The sequence below is a fragment of the Sebastes umbrosus genome, chromosome 13 (assembly GCF_015220745.1).
Source record: "Sebastes umbrosus isolate fSebUmb1 chromosome 13, fSebUmb1.pri, whole genome shotgun sequence".
In the NCBI taxonomy this organism is placed as follows: domain Eukaryota; kingdom Metazoa; phylum Chordata; class Actinopteri; order Perciformes; family Sebastidae; genus Sebastes; species Sebastes umbrosus.
The window spans coordinates 11,914,573-11,931,059 of record NC_051281.1 but is presented as its reverse complement, the minus strand read 5'-3'; the positions used below and the strand labels follow the sequence as shown (position 1 = coordinate 11,931,059).

The following is a 16,487-nucleotide window of genomic DNA, read 5'->3' as shown; positions in this document are numbered from 1 at the left end:
TCAGGCTCCGCAATTATCCACCTCCCCCACCTATTTCTCTCGCTCTTCGTCCACCTATCTCCATCTCCCCTCCTCTGTTCACACATTAAATCTCTCACTTGTGATATTGAAATGGTAACGGCACCCCAGGGTTCTGATTTGCCTGGTTGGAAAAATGTCATTGTAACCCAACTGTAATCCGAAGTACCGGGCAGTGACTTATTAAAATTAGGCATTTTGCAGCAAAATGCATGATAAGATTATCAGGTTTCAACGTAATTACAACTCTGATTAGATACAGTAAATATTGCATTAACATTGCACTATTTTAAGTATTCTCCTCGATTGTAGGTAACTCCATGATTAAAGCTGAGTTTCACAGAAGGACTTCCTGGAAATTAGGTCACAGTTTTTAGAACAGCTTTTTTTTGCCAACGATTCAAGGAACAGTCTTGTTAGTACTGAATATTAGCAATAGTACATGTGAAATGTTATTTTTCACTTAATCAAGGCACGTTAGGTGGTACCCTAAAGGGAGATTTGTCAAGTATTTTATACTCTCATCAACATGGGAGTGGGCAAATATGATTGCTTTATGCAAATGTATGTATAGATTTATTATTGGAAATCAATTAACAGCACAAAACAATGACTACTGAAATATTGTCCAGAAACCCTCACAGGTATTTAGCATAAATATAAGCTCAAATTATAATATGGCAAACTCAAAACTGCAGTTGATTATCATAAAGTGGGCATTTCTTTAAAGGGGAGACTCGTGGATACCCAGAGAACCCATTTTCATTCATATATCTTGAGGTCAAGGGACCCTTTGAAAATGGCCATACCAGTTTTTCCTCTCCAAAATGTAGTGCAGGTTTGGAGCGTTATCTAACCTCCTTCACAACAAGCTAGTATTACATGGCTGGTACCAAGCTTTAAAACTGAGCCAGCTACAACCTCAGAAAGATCGATTGTGTTAATGCTTTAAAGAAAATAGTGGCAATAAAAGGAATTTGTGTTAACACGTTATTATCACGTTAACTTAAACAGCCCTATAAAATATATGTAATTGCTTGGCAATATGAGTGATATCAGATATTGAATAACTTCTGTGTTATTGGATGTGTTTTTTCAGCTGGTGGAACCTTTAACACCCAGTGGAACAGCACCCAACCAAGCCCAGCTTCGCATCCTGAAAGAGACAGAACTCAAAAGGGTCAAGATCCTCGGCTCCGGGGCCTTCGGGACTGTTTACAAGGTAAAAATACACACAAAAATAAAATAATGCTAACCGTTTGCATGCGTTTCAGTTGGTGCTTGGACAAATAAATGAATGTACCGCTCATGTCGAGATCATGATGTGAGATCTTGAAAAAGAGGAAGACAGAAGAGACGAATTGCAGGATCATTAATGACAGGAAATGAGATGGAAGGCTGGAGGCGGGGGATGAAAAGAATAAGTAATAGCAGACACTGAGACCCCTGGGGTTACAGTGAAATAAGAGGTAGCTGAGGTCGCCATCAGTGTGATGATGGGTTGGGGAGCGGGAGAGAAAGACACAGCTGGAATTAGAAAGAACAGACTCTCTTTCGCCGAAATCATCATTGGTCATTTTGTAGATCCATCCGTTCACATAATAGCACATCTCTGGGTCAGAGGTGTGGTAGCAGGAGCGCAGATGTGCTTTTTCAAAGCAACATCTTGGACATTTTCCTGGAGAATCTCCAGGCACTAAGAATATATTGTCCATTCAGAGTGTTATAGGTGAGCACATGGGTCGCCACGAGGTATCAGAGAGGTACCTAAATCTCCTCCTCTGGATCCTATCAGGGTTGAGAAACAGTTGGTTCATGCTGAGATCCTCCCAGGCAGTCAGCAGGATATCCTACCGTCAGCAGCTTGATTGCATGATCTTATTATTTCAGACACCATGGCTAATGTTGAGGGTCATCTATCCGATTGACTTGAATGTTTTGCTTTGTGGCTCACTTCTCTTTTCACCAAAATGCCTCAATATAACTATCTGATTACACAAGCTGTTAAAGTAACAGTGTGTAACCTTTTGCGTTTTTACGTTACCTGAAGGCCACCGTAGCTCTCAGACACGCTTGTAAAAGGTGTTTTAACTGTACGAGCAGAGGCGGTGGTCCTGCTGTGACTGGGGATATGTAGTCACATCAGGACAGAACAAAAGTGGGACACATTTGAAACATTTTGAAAAATTTGAGAGGCACTTTATTTCTCTCCTCTTTTAAATGCTTTGACCACGTTGGCAGCTGCTAAATCACTTTAATCCCACCTGAAATTAGATACTTCAAGATGATTAAATAGTTTTGCCCCAGTCTTTTTGAAGGACAAAATCACTGTTAATCATCCAGCATGCAGAAACATTCTCACACAAAGTAGGATTCAAGGTGAAAAATAATGAATTAATTCATAATTAATTGAGATTCCTCCTGTTCAAATCTTTAACATGTTTCTTTTTAATAAGATGTTGGTGAGTTGGAGTTTGGTGATTTTGCATTCAGTATAACGACTCATCATCTGTTTGTGGTTTCTTTAGGGTATTTGGGTCCCAGAGGGTGAAACGGTGAAGATTCCTGTAGCCATTAAAATCCTGAGCGAGGCCACGGGACCCAAGGCAAACGTGGAGTTCATGGACGTGAGTATCTTGAAAACATGAAAATAAAATGTTAAAAAAAATAAATAAATTACTGTTTCTTTTAGTTCTCCACAGCAATAGCTTTCTAGTCTAAAGTCAGGTTTTACAAAAAATAAGCCACTCAAGTTATATTTTGTTTCATACCATGGTTTGGGTGAATATTCAATTCTAATTGGCTGCAGGGTGTGTTGACTTTGTTGATGTTTTATTGATGTTGAATCTTGCCAGCATAACATTAGTTTTGTGGCTCGTAGCCAAAAAGGTTCTATGAGCTGAGCGGACTAGAAATATCTCCCGTTGCTAAGTCATAGCTAAGATCCGTCCTATTTACTTTAGTAGTGAACAACGTTTCCATTGCATAAGAACCACGGGATGGTAATGATTGTTCCAGATATTAGCAAACCCTCAGGTGTCACCAGGGAAATGGAGTTATGGTTTGTGAAAAAACTTTAGATTTGATTGCAAAATCATGAAAATATAAATTAATGGACTTGATTTTATTTAATTTGTAAGTGACAATGGTATAAGCAGGAAAAAAACCTTTGAGGTGTCCATTATCAGGAATTAATGGACGACGAGGAGTCCATTAATTCCTGATTCCTCGTCAGGCATTATCCCTTACATATCAAAACATTTCAAGCCGTGTTTGGTTAGGTCAGTTCAGTAAACAAAACCATCAGGGCACTGTTGCTATGGTGACACATAGTTAAGTGTTGGGATATGACCATCTTAAAAGCAGTCATCAGAAGATTGAAACTACTTCTCTGTCATTTTTAATCAGCTCCATTGATGAAATGAAGCTGTTAAGAACTAAGTTTAGACCCCATAGACGCCAGAATAAAAACCATTAGGGGCCCCCAGGACCCCTACACACACCCACACACACACACACACACCATGCCACAGGCTCCCAGTGTAGTGCGCAAGGCCCCATTTATAAAACTTTCACAGCACGGCTCATTTTAAAAGGAAAAGTGGGGGGAAAAAAATCAAAAATTATCATCCTATGATGATGCAATGCAGATGAAATAACCTCCATCAACACGCATACACATGCAGACGCAGACACACACACATTGAAAGCGACCCAAATGCACTCATGTTTTACACTTAGTTTGACAGTCTAAGAGGGAGAGTTTTGGAATGTTAGCATTTCTATTTTTATCAGGACATCTTTGATGAATATCCTACGTGTGTTTAATTTAATGCTCTGTGTGCATTGAGGGCTTGTCTGACTATCAGAGAACCAGATATCAGCAATGGAAGAACATATAGGGAGACAAAAGAGGGTGATAAAGGGCTTTACTCTCTATAGAGGGATAGAGATGTAAAACTCTAAACGATGCATATTCATGTACTAGCAAAACATGCATTAAATACCATATACTGTCATGTATGCATGTGTCTGTGTGTGTGTGCGTACCATGACACAAAGCCAGCCCCCCATTCAACACTCACTCGGGTGGGTTATGTGCCACAATGTGCATGCATAGCTAAGGATGCTTATTTACATGCTGGACAAGATTTACAAGTGTGGAAAAGAGGAAAATTCACACATTTTTGCCTGCATATAAATGTTGTATTTTCAATTACAGAAGCAGTTTTCTCATATTGCATCACTGATGACAATTTCTAATGTAACTGAAGTGCTGAGCAACTTAGGACTCAGCTTTTGCTCAAGGGAATGTTAGTGGTAGTTGTACCATTATTTGACATTACCCGTCCATATTTTCCCTGTCGGAATGGGAATTCAACCCAGTCGCCAGAAAAAATTATGGCATTTCATAAATATGTTTCATAACAGCCTCGTATCACACTTGCAGAAATGCAGAATGTCACGTTGTTAACGTTGACAAACAATTGGTTAAGTTTAGGCAACAAAATTACTTGGTTAAGTTTAGAAAAAGATCATGGTTTGTGAAAAAAAAATAACATAACAGCGTAACGTAACAGTATGACGTAACAACGTAACAGCGTAACAGCGTAACAACGTAACAACGTAACAACGTAACAGCGTAGCGTAGCAGCGTAGCGTAGCAGCGTAACGTAGCAGCGTAACGAGCAGCGTAACTTAGCAGCATAACTTAGCAGCGCAATGTAACAGCGTAACAGCGTAACAGCGCAACGTAACAGCGCAATGCAACAGCGCAACGTAACAGCGTTTACTTTTGGTTTCACACGGGACACGTACAGTGGTCTCTTGGGTGAAAGTCCTATGATTGTTTGACCCATCCCACCCATCTCAGCTCCTCTAATTTCACTTATAATTGTTATTATACCACCTAACTTTCAATAATGGTCGCCCAATATACTACTGTACATCACTTGCTCTGTGCGTCACTCTTTGTACTACGTCACTGGCTCCGACCGAATGCCAAAAAGCCCACATTCATCGTATCCGTGGTTTGCAGAAACGTACAACGCCAACATTGTTTTCCTATCGACTGGGCTGGGGAATTCTGCCCGGTGACCTTCTAGCAGCAGGCCACATTCACCGGCCACTGACTGTTTGAAGAATGTCACCGAGGATTGATTGTCCTTTAGACTGTGTTTGTGTGTCTAGTGTGTGTGTATATAGTTTCCCACTCCTTACCCGCGGGGCACTTAGAGGAGGGAAGCTTCCCGTTTTAAACAGCAATCAGATGGTCCGCAATGTTTGGCCCAGCAACAAAATGCCAGTACCGCCTCCCTGCTGCCAGTGCCTACCAAGAAGACAGGGTGTCAGTACCCAGCAAGATTGTCATGCATCTACATGTATGTATGTATGTGGGTAAGAGTGTGCATGTTTGTGTGTGTCCTGTATGTAATCATAATAGTGGCTACAGGCAAACAGGGCATGCTACAATTTGTTATTCCTTTTGAAAGCCAAAATCCTGCTCAAGGCTTGTTTTCACTGAAGCAGGAGAAACCCCTGTGGTCTGTCCTTGGAAATTGCATCCAGTAATGCTGTTTCCCCTGTGTATGAAGATTATCTTCTGTTCTTTTCATTCATGTTTCACTCAGGTATAATTCTATATTATGAGTATCAAACAGACCGGACAATAAATACAATCAATTTGTATAAACTTTGATAATAAACCACATTTATAAATCACTTATCAAAACAAAGTAACACAGTGCTTTACAGAAAAAAGTACGTCAATATAAAATCAGTGTCCTTTGAAAAGAAATGAGTCCTTGAGATTTTCACATTTTGTTCCTGCTTTGTTCCACTAACTCAACATTTTAAAAGTACTTGAGAATAAAGTAACCTCAGTATTTAATATGTATTGAATGCAGGTGAACTTGGGTGACTACTTCTTACAGTACAGCAACTTTCAGGGTTTTTAGTTTAACTATAACTCTGAAAACATGCAAAGACTTATTTCATTTTAAATATATATATATAATTACTTTACAAAAGTAAAAAAAAAAACTCCTCATTATGTTTTGATTTAAATGAAAATGAGAAATGACCAATGGGAAGAGAAAACTCTCTGAAGGCACTGTATAACAAAAAACAGTATAAGCAAAGGCCTCTTATATTTGGTTCAATATCTACTTGTTCTCACTGGATGTTTATTCCTTACATTACATATCCATAGTCATATATACCCACACAAACGGCACATACATATCCCATACTTGATGAATGTATAATCTATTGATTCCATTCATTATGGAATCATTTCCAAAATTCTATACTGATACTGATAGGGATTTGGGCAAATCAAAGTCTTGAGTATACCTAAACCGTAGTGCATTTTATAGTCAACAAGGTCAACAATTTAAAGATATCCATGCATACAAAAGTTAAGACATCTCAGGAAACCACTTTACATTGATATGGGAGATTTACTCATAAGGAATCCTGTCCATCATTCTCACCGTACCGAATATACTGCCAGCACATTGCAGGGATCTGATTATGCAAGCGTTGTGATACATGAGCCATGTACTGTAAATCCTAGACTGTGTTGTGGTTGTATCTCTCTCTGTCAGTGTTCAGTGTACATCTACACACTGTATATCTGTCTCTCCCCAACACACACACACACACACACACACACACACACACACACACACACACCTCCAACTGTGGTGTATATTTTTTCTGCACAGCTATTTATCTCATGATGAATTGTCATATTAACCCATAACCCATGTAGTCACAATGCTTTGTGTGTATGGGTGTGTGTTTTGACGGGTGTTGGGTAGTTGCATAGTTGCACAGAAGAGATGAAGGTCAACATTTTTTTCTGTATCATTCGAATAATAAGTTGCATATGTTTGTGGGGTTTTACAATCATATGCCATATAGCAAACTAATAATAATATTAGTATATTATATTTGCTCTTATCCTGAAAATGCCACACATAAAGATGTTGACACTACAGGCAAGTTCAAAGCTCTATGAATAATGTACTGAGGCAGCTGTACATATTCTCTATACAGTAGCATATTAGCTAATAGCAACACAGATCAAACCACTGGAAAGACACAACTCTCACTGTGTGTTGTATTAAAGGACAGTGACACATGATTTACAGTAATCTCACCCAGGTGTAGTTGCTACATTATTTAGTCTACTACAAAGCACGCTGACAGTCTTGTGAAGCAGTGAGTCACTTTGATGTCAAGGTTATGAATAAAAATCTACTATATCTGTGAAACCTTGCTGCTCACTTCAAGAGAAACTTCAGCCTTAAACAGAATAAGGGATCATATCTGGTCTTTGACAGTTCAGTCTACACTTGTAAACACGATAAACTCTCCGCCAGTGGGTTGACTCTGAACTTTTGCTCTGGCGTTTGTCTCTTGACACTAACTGGAAGACTACCTGTTTGGGCACAATACAACACATAATGAGTATGGTACTTCTCTGCACATAGGTATGTTTTCTTGTTCTGAATATGCAAATAGAAACACATCCTAGTCAGTGACAAAGTTATTGGCAAAGTCATCAAGAAAGAAGCCATATGGTGTCCACAGGATTTGTCCTTTCCATGCTTCCCATTCATTGTAAGCAGCAATGCATTCTGGAAGCGTAGTGTTGCGTATTGAGGGTTGGGCCATCACGTTGGCTGCTCTTCATTTGCATAAAGTTGATTTCTAGGCTACTTTATGCAAAGGAGGGGTGTCTGGCGCGATTTGCCGCCCCTCGAAACTCCCGAAAAACTTTTAAACTAACCTCTATCAATCTAAAATAAAGATAGATTCAGCAAATGCATGGCTTATTTCTCGCCCAAAATGTTTTCAGAAACACATTTCGATGAACTATTTCAAAATATACAAGAAAAAAGCCCATCAAGTGTCCAATGCTAGGAAGCGAGACGATCCCTCGCGTCCAAAACCGATATAGTATACTATACTGTATATAGTATACTATATCGAAATAATGACTATCACAGTGGTGCCTAGGTTTGAAACAGGATTTCAAAAATGTACGCAGAAATTATCTAAGATGACAATAATAATATGGCAGTAATGTGTTTTCTGTTGGTGTTTTGCTAAAACAGTTGGCTGTTGCCTAAAGTGAACAACACTGTAGAATCTGTTGACACACTCAGATGTCAACCTCCACCCTCCCCCACATGCCTGAGTGTATATCTGTCTCATTCAGGAGGCCCTGATCATGGCTAGCATGGAGCACCCCCACCTGGTCCGCCTGCTGGGCGTCTGCCTGAGTCCCACCATCCAGCTGGTCACACAACTGATGCCTCATGGGTGCCTGCTCGACTATGTCAACGAGCACAAGGACAACATCGGATCCCAGCTGCTGCTCAATTGGTGTGTCCAGATTGCCAAGGTAAGGATGGAAAAGGTTGCTTTATTAGCTGTTTTACTCACTGTACTGTTTATTGGTTTGGTGATTGGCTGGATGCTTGGTTGGGTATTTGGCAGGCTGGTGGATTGGCAGATTAGTAGAGGGTTGTTTGTTGTATTGATAAATAATTTTTTTAACCGTACAGTTTTTGTTTTATCAATGGATCATCTTCACTGATTGCTGCTTTTTATCTGAATCAATCATATGTGATAATTTGGAGAGTTGGAGAGCCATTGAACGCTTCAACATATCATCATGCAACGATTTGAATGATATCTTACGAAAAAGTTATTCCTCCTTTTTCGTTCGTTTTCCTACAAATGTCCAGCAACACAATTTCCGCTCGTTACATGCATACAGTCTTTTCGAAATAAACTTCCGTCTTCACAGGAAACAACTTCCTTAGGCTTAGGCAAAAAACGACTTAGTTAGGCTGAGGACTGTAGTTCAGTGGGTAGAGTGATTGTCCTATAACAAAGTTGCCGGTTTGATCCCCAGTTTCTACTGTCTGCATGTCGAAGTGTCCTTGAGCGAGACACCGAACCCCAAGTTGCTCTCCACACTTCACAGCAACATCCTGCTCCTATGTCGGATTTAATCTAATAAAGTTTAAAGTTACTTTTTTTAAAGGAAAAGATTGACTTGTTTAGGTTTAGGCAAAAAAAAACTACTCAGATAGGTTTAGGAAGAGATTGTGGTTTGGCTTAAAATAACTCCGGAAGTGATGTTACTTAAGTATCTAAGTTGCGTGACAAAATAATCAACATTGACTTCACATGGGGAACGAACGCCGACCCACTCATCCACCCCAACCTCCTCCCTCTGCTCTTTATATTTCCTAGTTCATGATTACATGAATTACACACAAATTGGGTTTTGTGGCAGATACACAAATTACAGTGCATAACTTTTTGTAGGTAGAGCTACAAACAGTGTATGAGAACCACCTGAACGCTTTGTGGATCTCTACTGCAGTCTGTTGATTAGATTATAACACTTTACTGGTATCGGTCAGATTCTGCAAGTAATGTTTGACTGTTGTTCCATGACCTTTCGTATTGATCCACCTACTCTGATTGCTGTGTTTCTATAACACATCCATTTTCTCTGTTTCTCCCATCTGTGTCACTAAAGTGAGAACGTTATTTGTCTTTCTCACTACATCTATTTTGCTGTTGTTTCTCTCTCTCTTCCATATTTGTGTTGTGTTGTCCCAAGCTGGCATGAATCCTTGCCCTTTTTGTCATCGTACTGTATAAGTAGGCTAGTTGTGTTTGCTTTGGATTACACATACACACAAATCTACTGGACCACCCATATGCCCTTTTGTGCATCTTGGCTAATAGAGGCCAAGTGATTTACTTCATTGCTTCCAGAGTGAAAAGTAGATGTCTGCAGATATTTGGTAAAGTGTCCGTGAGTGTGTGCTGATGTGTGTATGTGTGTGTGTGTGTGTGTGGAGGATTCAACAACAGACAGCGGCGCCCCTTTGCAAACCTCTCTGGAGGACTGAAGTAAATAATTCAAAGCCTTGCTTGACTTTGGTGGGGGAAGTGTTGAGTGCAGGGAGCTCAGTGTTACAGGATCACGGATGTGGGAGCGCATTATAATTTGGTCTAATCTATTTGTCAATATTAATAGGTGACATATACGCCTATTGATGATCTCCCTTTCTCTGACTCTGTCTGGCTCACAACTCACCACAGAGTTGAACAACACCTGAGCATTATGAGCAAACGCATTTTTATTAATATATTTGTTAATTATCAAAAGGTATTTATTGCAGGGCTATTATTGTATCATCTGTATATATCATGTGATATATAATTGCATTTCAAACATGGTGCATTTGATGAACCAGTCATACACAGAGAGCAAAGTAATTGGTTAAAAAGCCAAAAGAAGCAGAATTGAAATGACTTAACAGTTGCTGCAGTCCCAGATTTAATATCTTAGACAAATATTTCTGTTGCCATTTTTGGCTAAATCAGAGGCAGGCAGTACTCCAGTGAGCTTCCATGGGAAAATATTAAACCATCAATTAAACGTTGGTACGCAGTTATGATCACACCACATAAAGTGCTTATTTTTTTTACACCACAGGCGATCAGAGCATGCATTAATTCTTGCCGCGCCGACAAACTTCCCATGCTGTGTAAAACAAATATTTTCATGGTATGGAATTAATCACACAAATTACTTTGTGGAAAAGGGATGTAGATCGACTATATGAATAAATACATGCCCGCTGTGAACAGTTGTCAACATGGAGAGATGTATAATTCATAAAGGGTAGATACGATGATGTATTATTTACCACTGTTATTTTGTGTCTCAAGTGTGTATTGTTTAGTGTTTTCAATAATTGGCTTCGGCTCCTGGGGGACTCAAATAGCCGTCAGGGGCGGCGGTTAATAAGGTGCCCACATATGGGTTCACGCTCACACAAACACAAAGTGTCCTACACAATGCATTTATCTGAATAATGCCAACAAGGTAAATTGGGACCACCATCATCATCCCCACATGTAGGGCTCATAATAACTTATCCCCAGACTTGAAACATCTTATTTCATTATGTTTATAATGGACATATACATCCACTCACGCAGGGTCTTATAGGGCTCTCAAGGCGCTTGCTAGTGACAGGGCTCCGCTCTCTGAGGCAGCATCCCCGTGGCCCTCCCTTTCTGTCATGGCCGCCATCACAGCCATAGATTATTAATGTGGCGATCTGCCATGAGAGTCATACTAATGAGCAGATTCATTAGAGCTACTACGCATGCAGGGCTCTGATGCCACAGAATGTTTGTTTTTTTTTTTGTTCTTTTTCTTTTCCTGTTTTATCTTCCACTATCCGCCCCACTATAACCTACTATATCACTTTCTCCTCATTATGTCTGCTTGCTTTTTAAATCTCCTCCTAGTTCACCCACTCTGTGGTCATCTAGTTAATGTATATAAAGTATAGAGCTGTTACAATGTCAGATGTTTGACTTTGGAACCACTACTACGATACTAAAAAAATGATCTATCAAAACATTCCACTGCTATACCGTGGTGAGAAAAGAAAACGTCAAACAGATCTGGACAACTTCCTCAAAAAGCCTGACACTAATTTGTCACCTACTTTAGAGGAAGTGAAATCCACTTGAAGACATCTGTTAAATGTTTTCAGTTTTAGAGATGTCTTGATACCACTTTTAATTTTGGATACCAGTACCAAAATACTGTAGTGCCTGCCGAAACTACTCTTAACAATGAAAGAGGGGAGATGCTATCATACAATGAGCCCATACCACTCTGATAACAATACATTTCCTCTTTAAAGGAACAGTGTGTAACATTTCAGGGGATCTATTAGCAGAAATGGAATATAATATTCATAATTTATTTAGTGTATAATCACCTGGAACTAAGAATCGTTGTGTTTTCGTTAGTTTAGAATGAGCCCTTCATATCTACATAGGGAGCGGGTCCGCCATGCTGCTCCGCCACGTTTCTACAGTAGCCCAGATTGGACAATCCAAACCCTGGCTGTAGAGAGAGCCTTTCGCATGTTTTCGTTACCTGAAGGCCACCGTAGTTCTCCGACATGCTTGTGAAAGTGCGGTAACATGAGCCGCAGAGTTCAAAACCGTGGTACCGCCAGCCACCGTCTGACTTCTGTTGCTCCTAAAGTAGTGTTATTATGGTTAGGATGGCATCTGAGCGAGGCGAACAGCATTACCACGGTTTTGCACTCGGCAGCTCACATTACAGCAGTCTTGGAAAGGGAGGAGTGAGTGGAGGGTCACTCAGTTGGTTGCAATCTGCAACCACACCACTAGATGCCACCAAATCCTACACATTGCACCTTTAATATATTACTCTACTAAGCTGCCGATAAGCCATGCATATGCAATTGGCATGTTCTTGGCAATATCTTGTAAAATAATAAACACTTAACTTAGATTTGCAATGCGTTAGCATCCCTCCATTGCTACTACAATGGATCACCTCATTTATGAGCCATACAGCTGTTTACCCTGGAGTAATGTTTTTTGCATGGTAAAGCTTAAATCAATCCAGTGTGTAGTCAGAGTTAGAAACATTTACAGAGGAGACCAGTGGGCAACTCCGTGGTAATGACAAGTGAAGCCAATGCAGAAGTGGCTTAAGCTTGCATTCTTTCTAATAGCCAGCAGGAGGCGACTCCTCTGGTTGCAAAAAGAAGTCTGATTGTATAGAAGTCTATGAGAAAATGACCCTACTTCTCACTTGATTTATTACCTCATTAAACATTGTAAACATGAGTTTATGGTCTCAATCGCTAGTTTCAAGTCTTCTTCAATACAGCATGATGTTCATTTGGTAAATTATGGTCCAATTTAGAGTCAAATAGACCATAAACCAGGAAAAAGAAATAATAAAGTAAAGAATACCAATTGAAGTAAAACACTGTTTAGTTTAAGAGAATAGAGTAATACGATTCAGAATCAGCTTCATCTGATATGTAACACGCTTCATGTGAAAACACTGGTGATAATCAAGTTATTGCAGTTATATTCTACATTTTATGAGTGCTGTAAGACGCTGTAGTGACAGGCACCCTGTAATAAAATGGGACCATTTGGAGCTTCGACATATATTATTTTGAACTAGTAGAAGAGACTCCAAAAGATACAGAAGAAGGGAAATTATATCATAAGCTGCATTCGCACAGGTTGTACATGACGGTGATGGTTGCCATCGCAATTCATATTCTTGTTAAATATTTAGTGTGAACCACACGCAGTCTGCCTTTGAAACAGAACTCGGTGTCCCACTACCTGTGAGACTTGTTTCAGGATGATGCATCATCATAACCGCATCAGTATAACATCACCTTTTTGAACAACCTCAGTTACACGTTAGGAATATCTCATCGAATCAGGCTCTACAGTGAAAACTGTTTGTCGAATTCACCAGTAAATCTTTCCTACCCCCCCAACACCAACATGACTGCTTTGGATTTCTTCAAAGTCAGGTGCTGTGTGTGTGGTAAGAGGGCCCACAGTGTGTATCACAGGGTCACTCCTCTGTGCAAACCAGACTAAGCAAACATGCCTCTCTCCAACTCATCACATACATCCCCAGGGTTCCAATGAAAACTCTGTTCACTCTTATTCCCATTCTAGTCTGTCTACTCCCCCTCTCCTGTCTCTGTCTTTCTCTGAACATTTATAAGAAGGATGTACTTTATGTTCCTATACGTGCTCATTTCAGTTCACTATCTTTTGTTGGTTTCAAATGTTATGCTATCACTATGGTCATGTCAGTAATAAGGCAGGGTTGACTCAACGTATGTGGACCGCTGTGATAAGCCACCCACTGGCCAGCTATTTCCCCTTGTCTTGCCACTTTCTAAACCCCTATTTGTATGAGTGCTCCCTGTTAATGCTGAAAAAGGTTGATAAAGATTTATATTGTGCTGTAAGGCAAGCACCTTACAGCACAATATAAATCGTTATCAACCTTTTTCCACTATGTCAAGATATGATAAGATATACTTTTAATGTTCCCGTAAGGAAATGTTCTGGACTCTGTCCTGTAGTTCACCGAAGAAAAAAAATCATATATGCTACATAGTAAAACATCCCAACAGCACATAGCTTCATAAGAACACATACAGTAGCTTCATAACAAGACATAGCTTCATAGTAACACATAACACATACAGTAGCTTCATAACAAGACATAGCTTCATAGTAACACATAACACATAGCTTCATAACAAAACATGGCTTCATAACACCACAAAGCTTCATAAATACACAACATTTCATAACAACACATTGCTTCATAACACAACATAGCTTCATAACAACACAAATCTTCATAGAGTAACAATGTAAAGCTTCATAACAACACATAACAACACAGAGGTTCATAACACAAAGCTTCATAAAAACACACCAACACATAATAACACATAGTTTAATTTTACACATAACAACACATAGCTTCATAACAACACAAAGTTTCATAACAACACACAATTCATAGAACATATAGCCTCACATACAATTTTCACAGACACATACACACTCTCTGACAATGGTGACCTATTGCACAACCCAGGTGGCCAACAAACCTACATACTTGTTGTTATTGAGAATAGACATAGGCAGGAATTAATGTTTATAACGGTTCAGCCCACTCCTGGGAACCCTATGTCTTCTGCCAGAAGGTAATAGCTGCTGTTCATTTGTTTGGATATATTCAAGGAACACATTTACTATGTTTGCTATCTAAATGGGACATTGTTTGAGTTTTGCTGACCGGTCAGGCCAAAAGTAAAATATTCAACATGTGAAAAATTCCCAAATAATATTTCCACTGGGACACCATTTTTCGAGGGCACCAGCTAGCTCAGGGCAACTAAGGTCTGCCCTTGAATTAATGTGATTATAAATTCAAATTACTGCAAGTTTTGTTTTTTTTGCCAATCAAGGATCGGTGATTTAGGACACATTTCCCTAGGTGCAAGAACAAGGCATGCTTTAATTCCAAAATAAAATAGTGGTTGTGGTTTAAATGTGTTAATATGAATGTATTAAGCAGTAAAGTAAGTGAAACATCACGTTGTTACCATCCCATGTCTATTGAACCCCTCAATATCCATCTCAATTCTATCTGTTTCGTTACGGACCGCCCATGTTGGTGTTACTACCAACCAACTTGTACTTACCAAACTCTCCTTGCTTTCTTTTCTCCCACACTTGTCTCTTGTAGAAAACACTTAAATTGCATTCGGATGTTTGATTCCAATGAGCACTGGCGGATAGCATGCCTGCTCCAAGACTGCATGTTAACACACAGAGCGAGAGGCAGATCACAGGCGTCAAGCCTTTGATGCTACCAACCCTTAGAAATGTCAACAAGTGTCCGCCTATCTCCCTTCCCCTCGCTCTAGCTGTGTCCCTCTCTTTCATTTCCAAACTAATTAATTCTGAAGCTTTTTGGTGGTGGTCTTTCATGACTGCATAAATAAGTGTATGATTCAATGTTAGCAGCTAGAATACCTCACTTCCCCTGGGTAAATATCAGCCTGAAAGGCCTGTTTGATTTGAGAGAGCAGCTTTGTGCATGTTGTCATCAGTTGCAATTCTCATCAAAGTGGAGGGCTGATTAGGTAGAATTCATGACTCTTTGTTTGTGTTATTGAAGCACAATGTACTGTATCATCAACAGTATGTTGTTGAAGTTGTAGAAAAACCCATGATAAAACAGAAAGGATAATTGATACAGGGAATTGGATTAAACTGCCTTCACATATTGGCCTTTTCGATATACTGTAGAGCCAACGCTGGCTGAATGAAAAGGCAATCTCATCCACTCTGTCAACTGATATGATGCAGTTTATTTGATTTATCACATACTGTAAAGTGACCATTATATTTGTTAGTAGTCTAAAGTATCCTTAAAGTATTCTTCTGAGAAAGGGTTGACTTTGGCAATACAGGATGCACTTGGTCAACAACAATGCTCAGGCTGTATTTGACATAAATCAAATACCCTCTCAGTACATCTCAATACAAATTAATTGAATATATTAGGGGCTGTCAATCGATCTGGCTTGTTATACCTGTTATAATAAAGTTTTTATTCAACGTAACTTTCATTCACGGTTGCTCGATACATTACATGACCTGCTCTGCGCAACGCTATGTCACTCACTGCGGCCGTCCACAGATTTACAAAGTATAATTGCTTCTCCTTCGTGTCAACGGGAGTCAGTTGAGGTGGTTCAGCTATCTGATTAGGATGCCTGCTGGACATCTCTTTCTAGAGGCATTGCTGGCACGTCCAACTGGGGAGAGAACAGGAGGGCAGGGCACGTCGGAGGGATTACATATCTCATCAGGTCTGGGAACGACTTGGAATTCCCCGGAAAGAGTTGAAGGAGTCGGCTAGTGAGAAGGTAGAGGGACATCAGTCTTCAACAACCATGACCCAGACCTGGATAAGCAGCGGAAAATGAACAGATGGATAGCTGGATTTGTGGTCTTAG

The 16,487-nt window shown here is 39.8% G+C and overlaps 1 protein-coding gene across 3 annotated transcripts in view; it reads left to right on the top strand.

Moving 5' to 3' along the window:
* The window catches only part of LOC119499855 (receptor tyrosine-protein kinase erbB-4-like), a 352,862-nt gene that overhangs the window by 286,502 nt on the left and 49,873 nt on the right, over positions 1–16,487 (top strand). For 2 of the 3 annotated variants that reach the window (XM_037789067.1, XM_037789065.1), the window contains exons 18-20: positions 1,118–1,240; positions 2,547–2,645; positions 8,249–8,434. In XM_037789067.1, coding sequence (XP_037644995.1) covers positions 1,118–1,240; positions 2,547–2,645; positions 8,249–8,434 — 408 coding nt within the window. The remainder of the gene's footprint in view (positions 1–1,117; positions 1,241–2,546; positions 2,646–8,248; positions 8,435–16,487) is intronic. The other variant, XM_037789066.1, reaches the window with a different exon arrangement.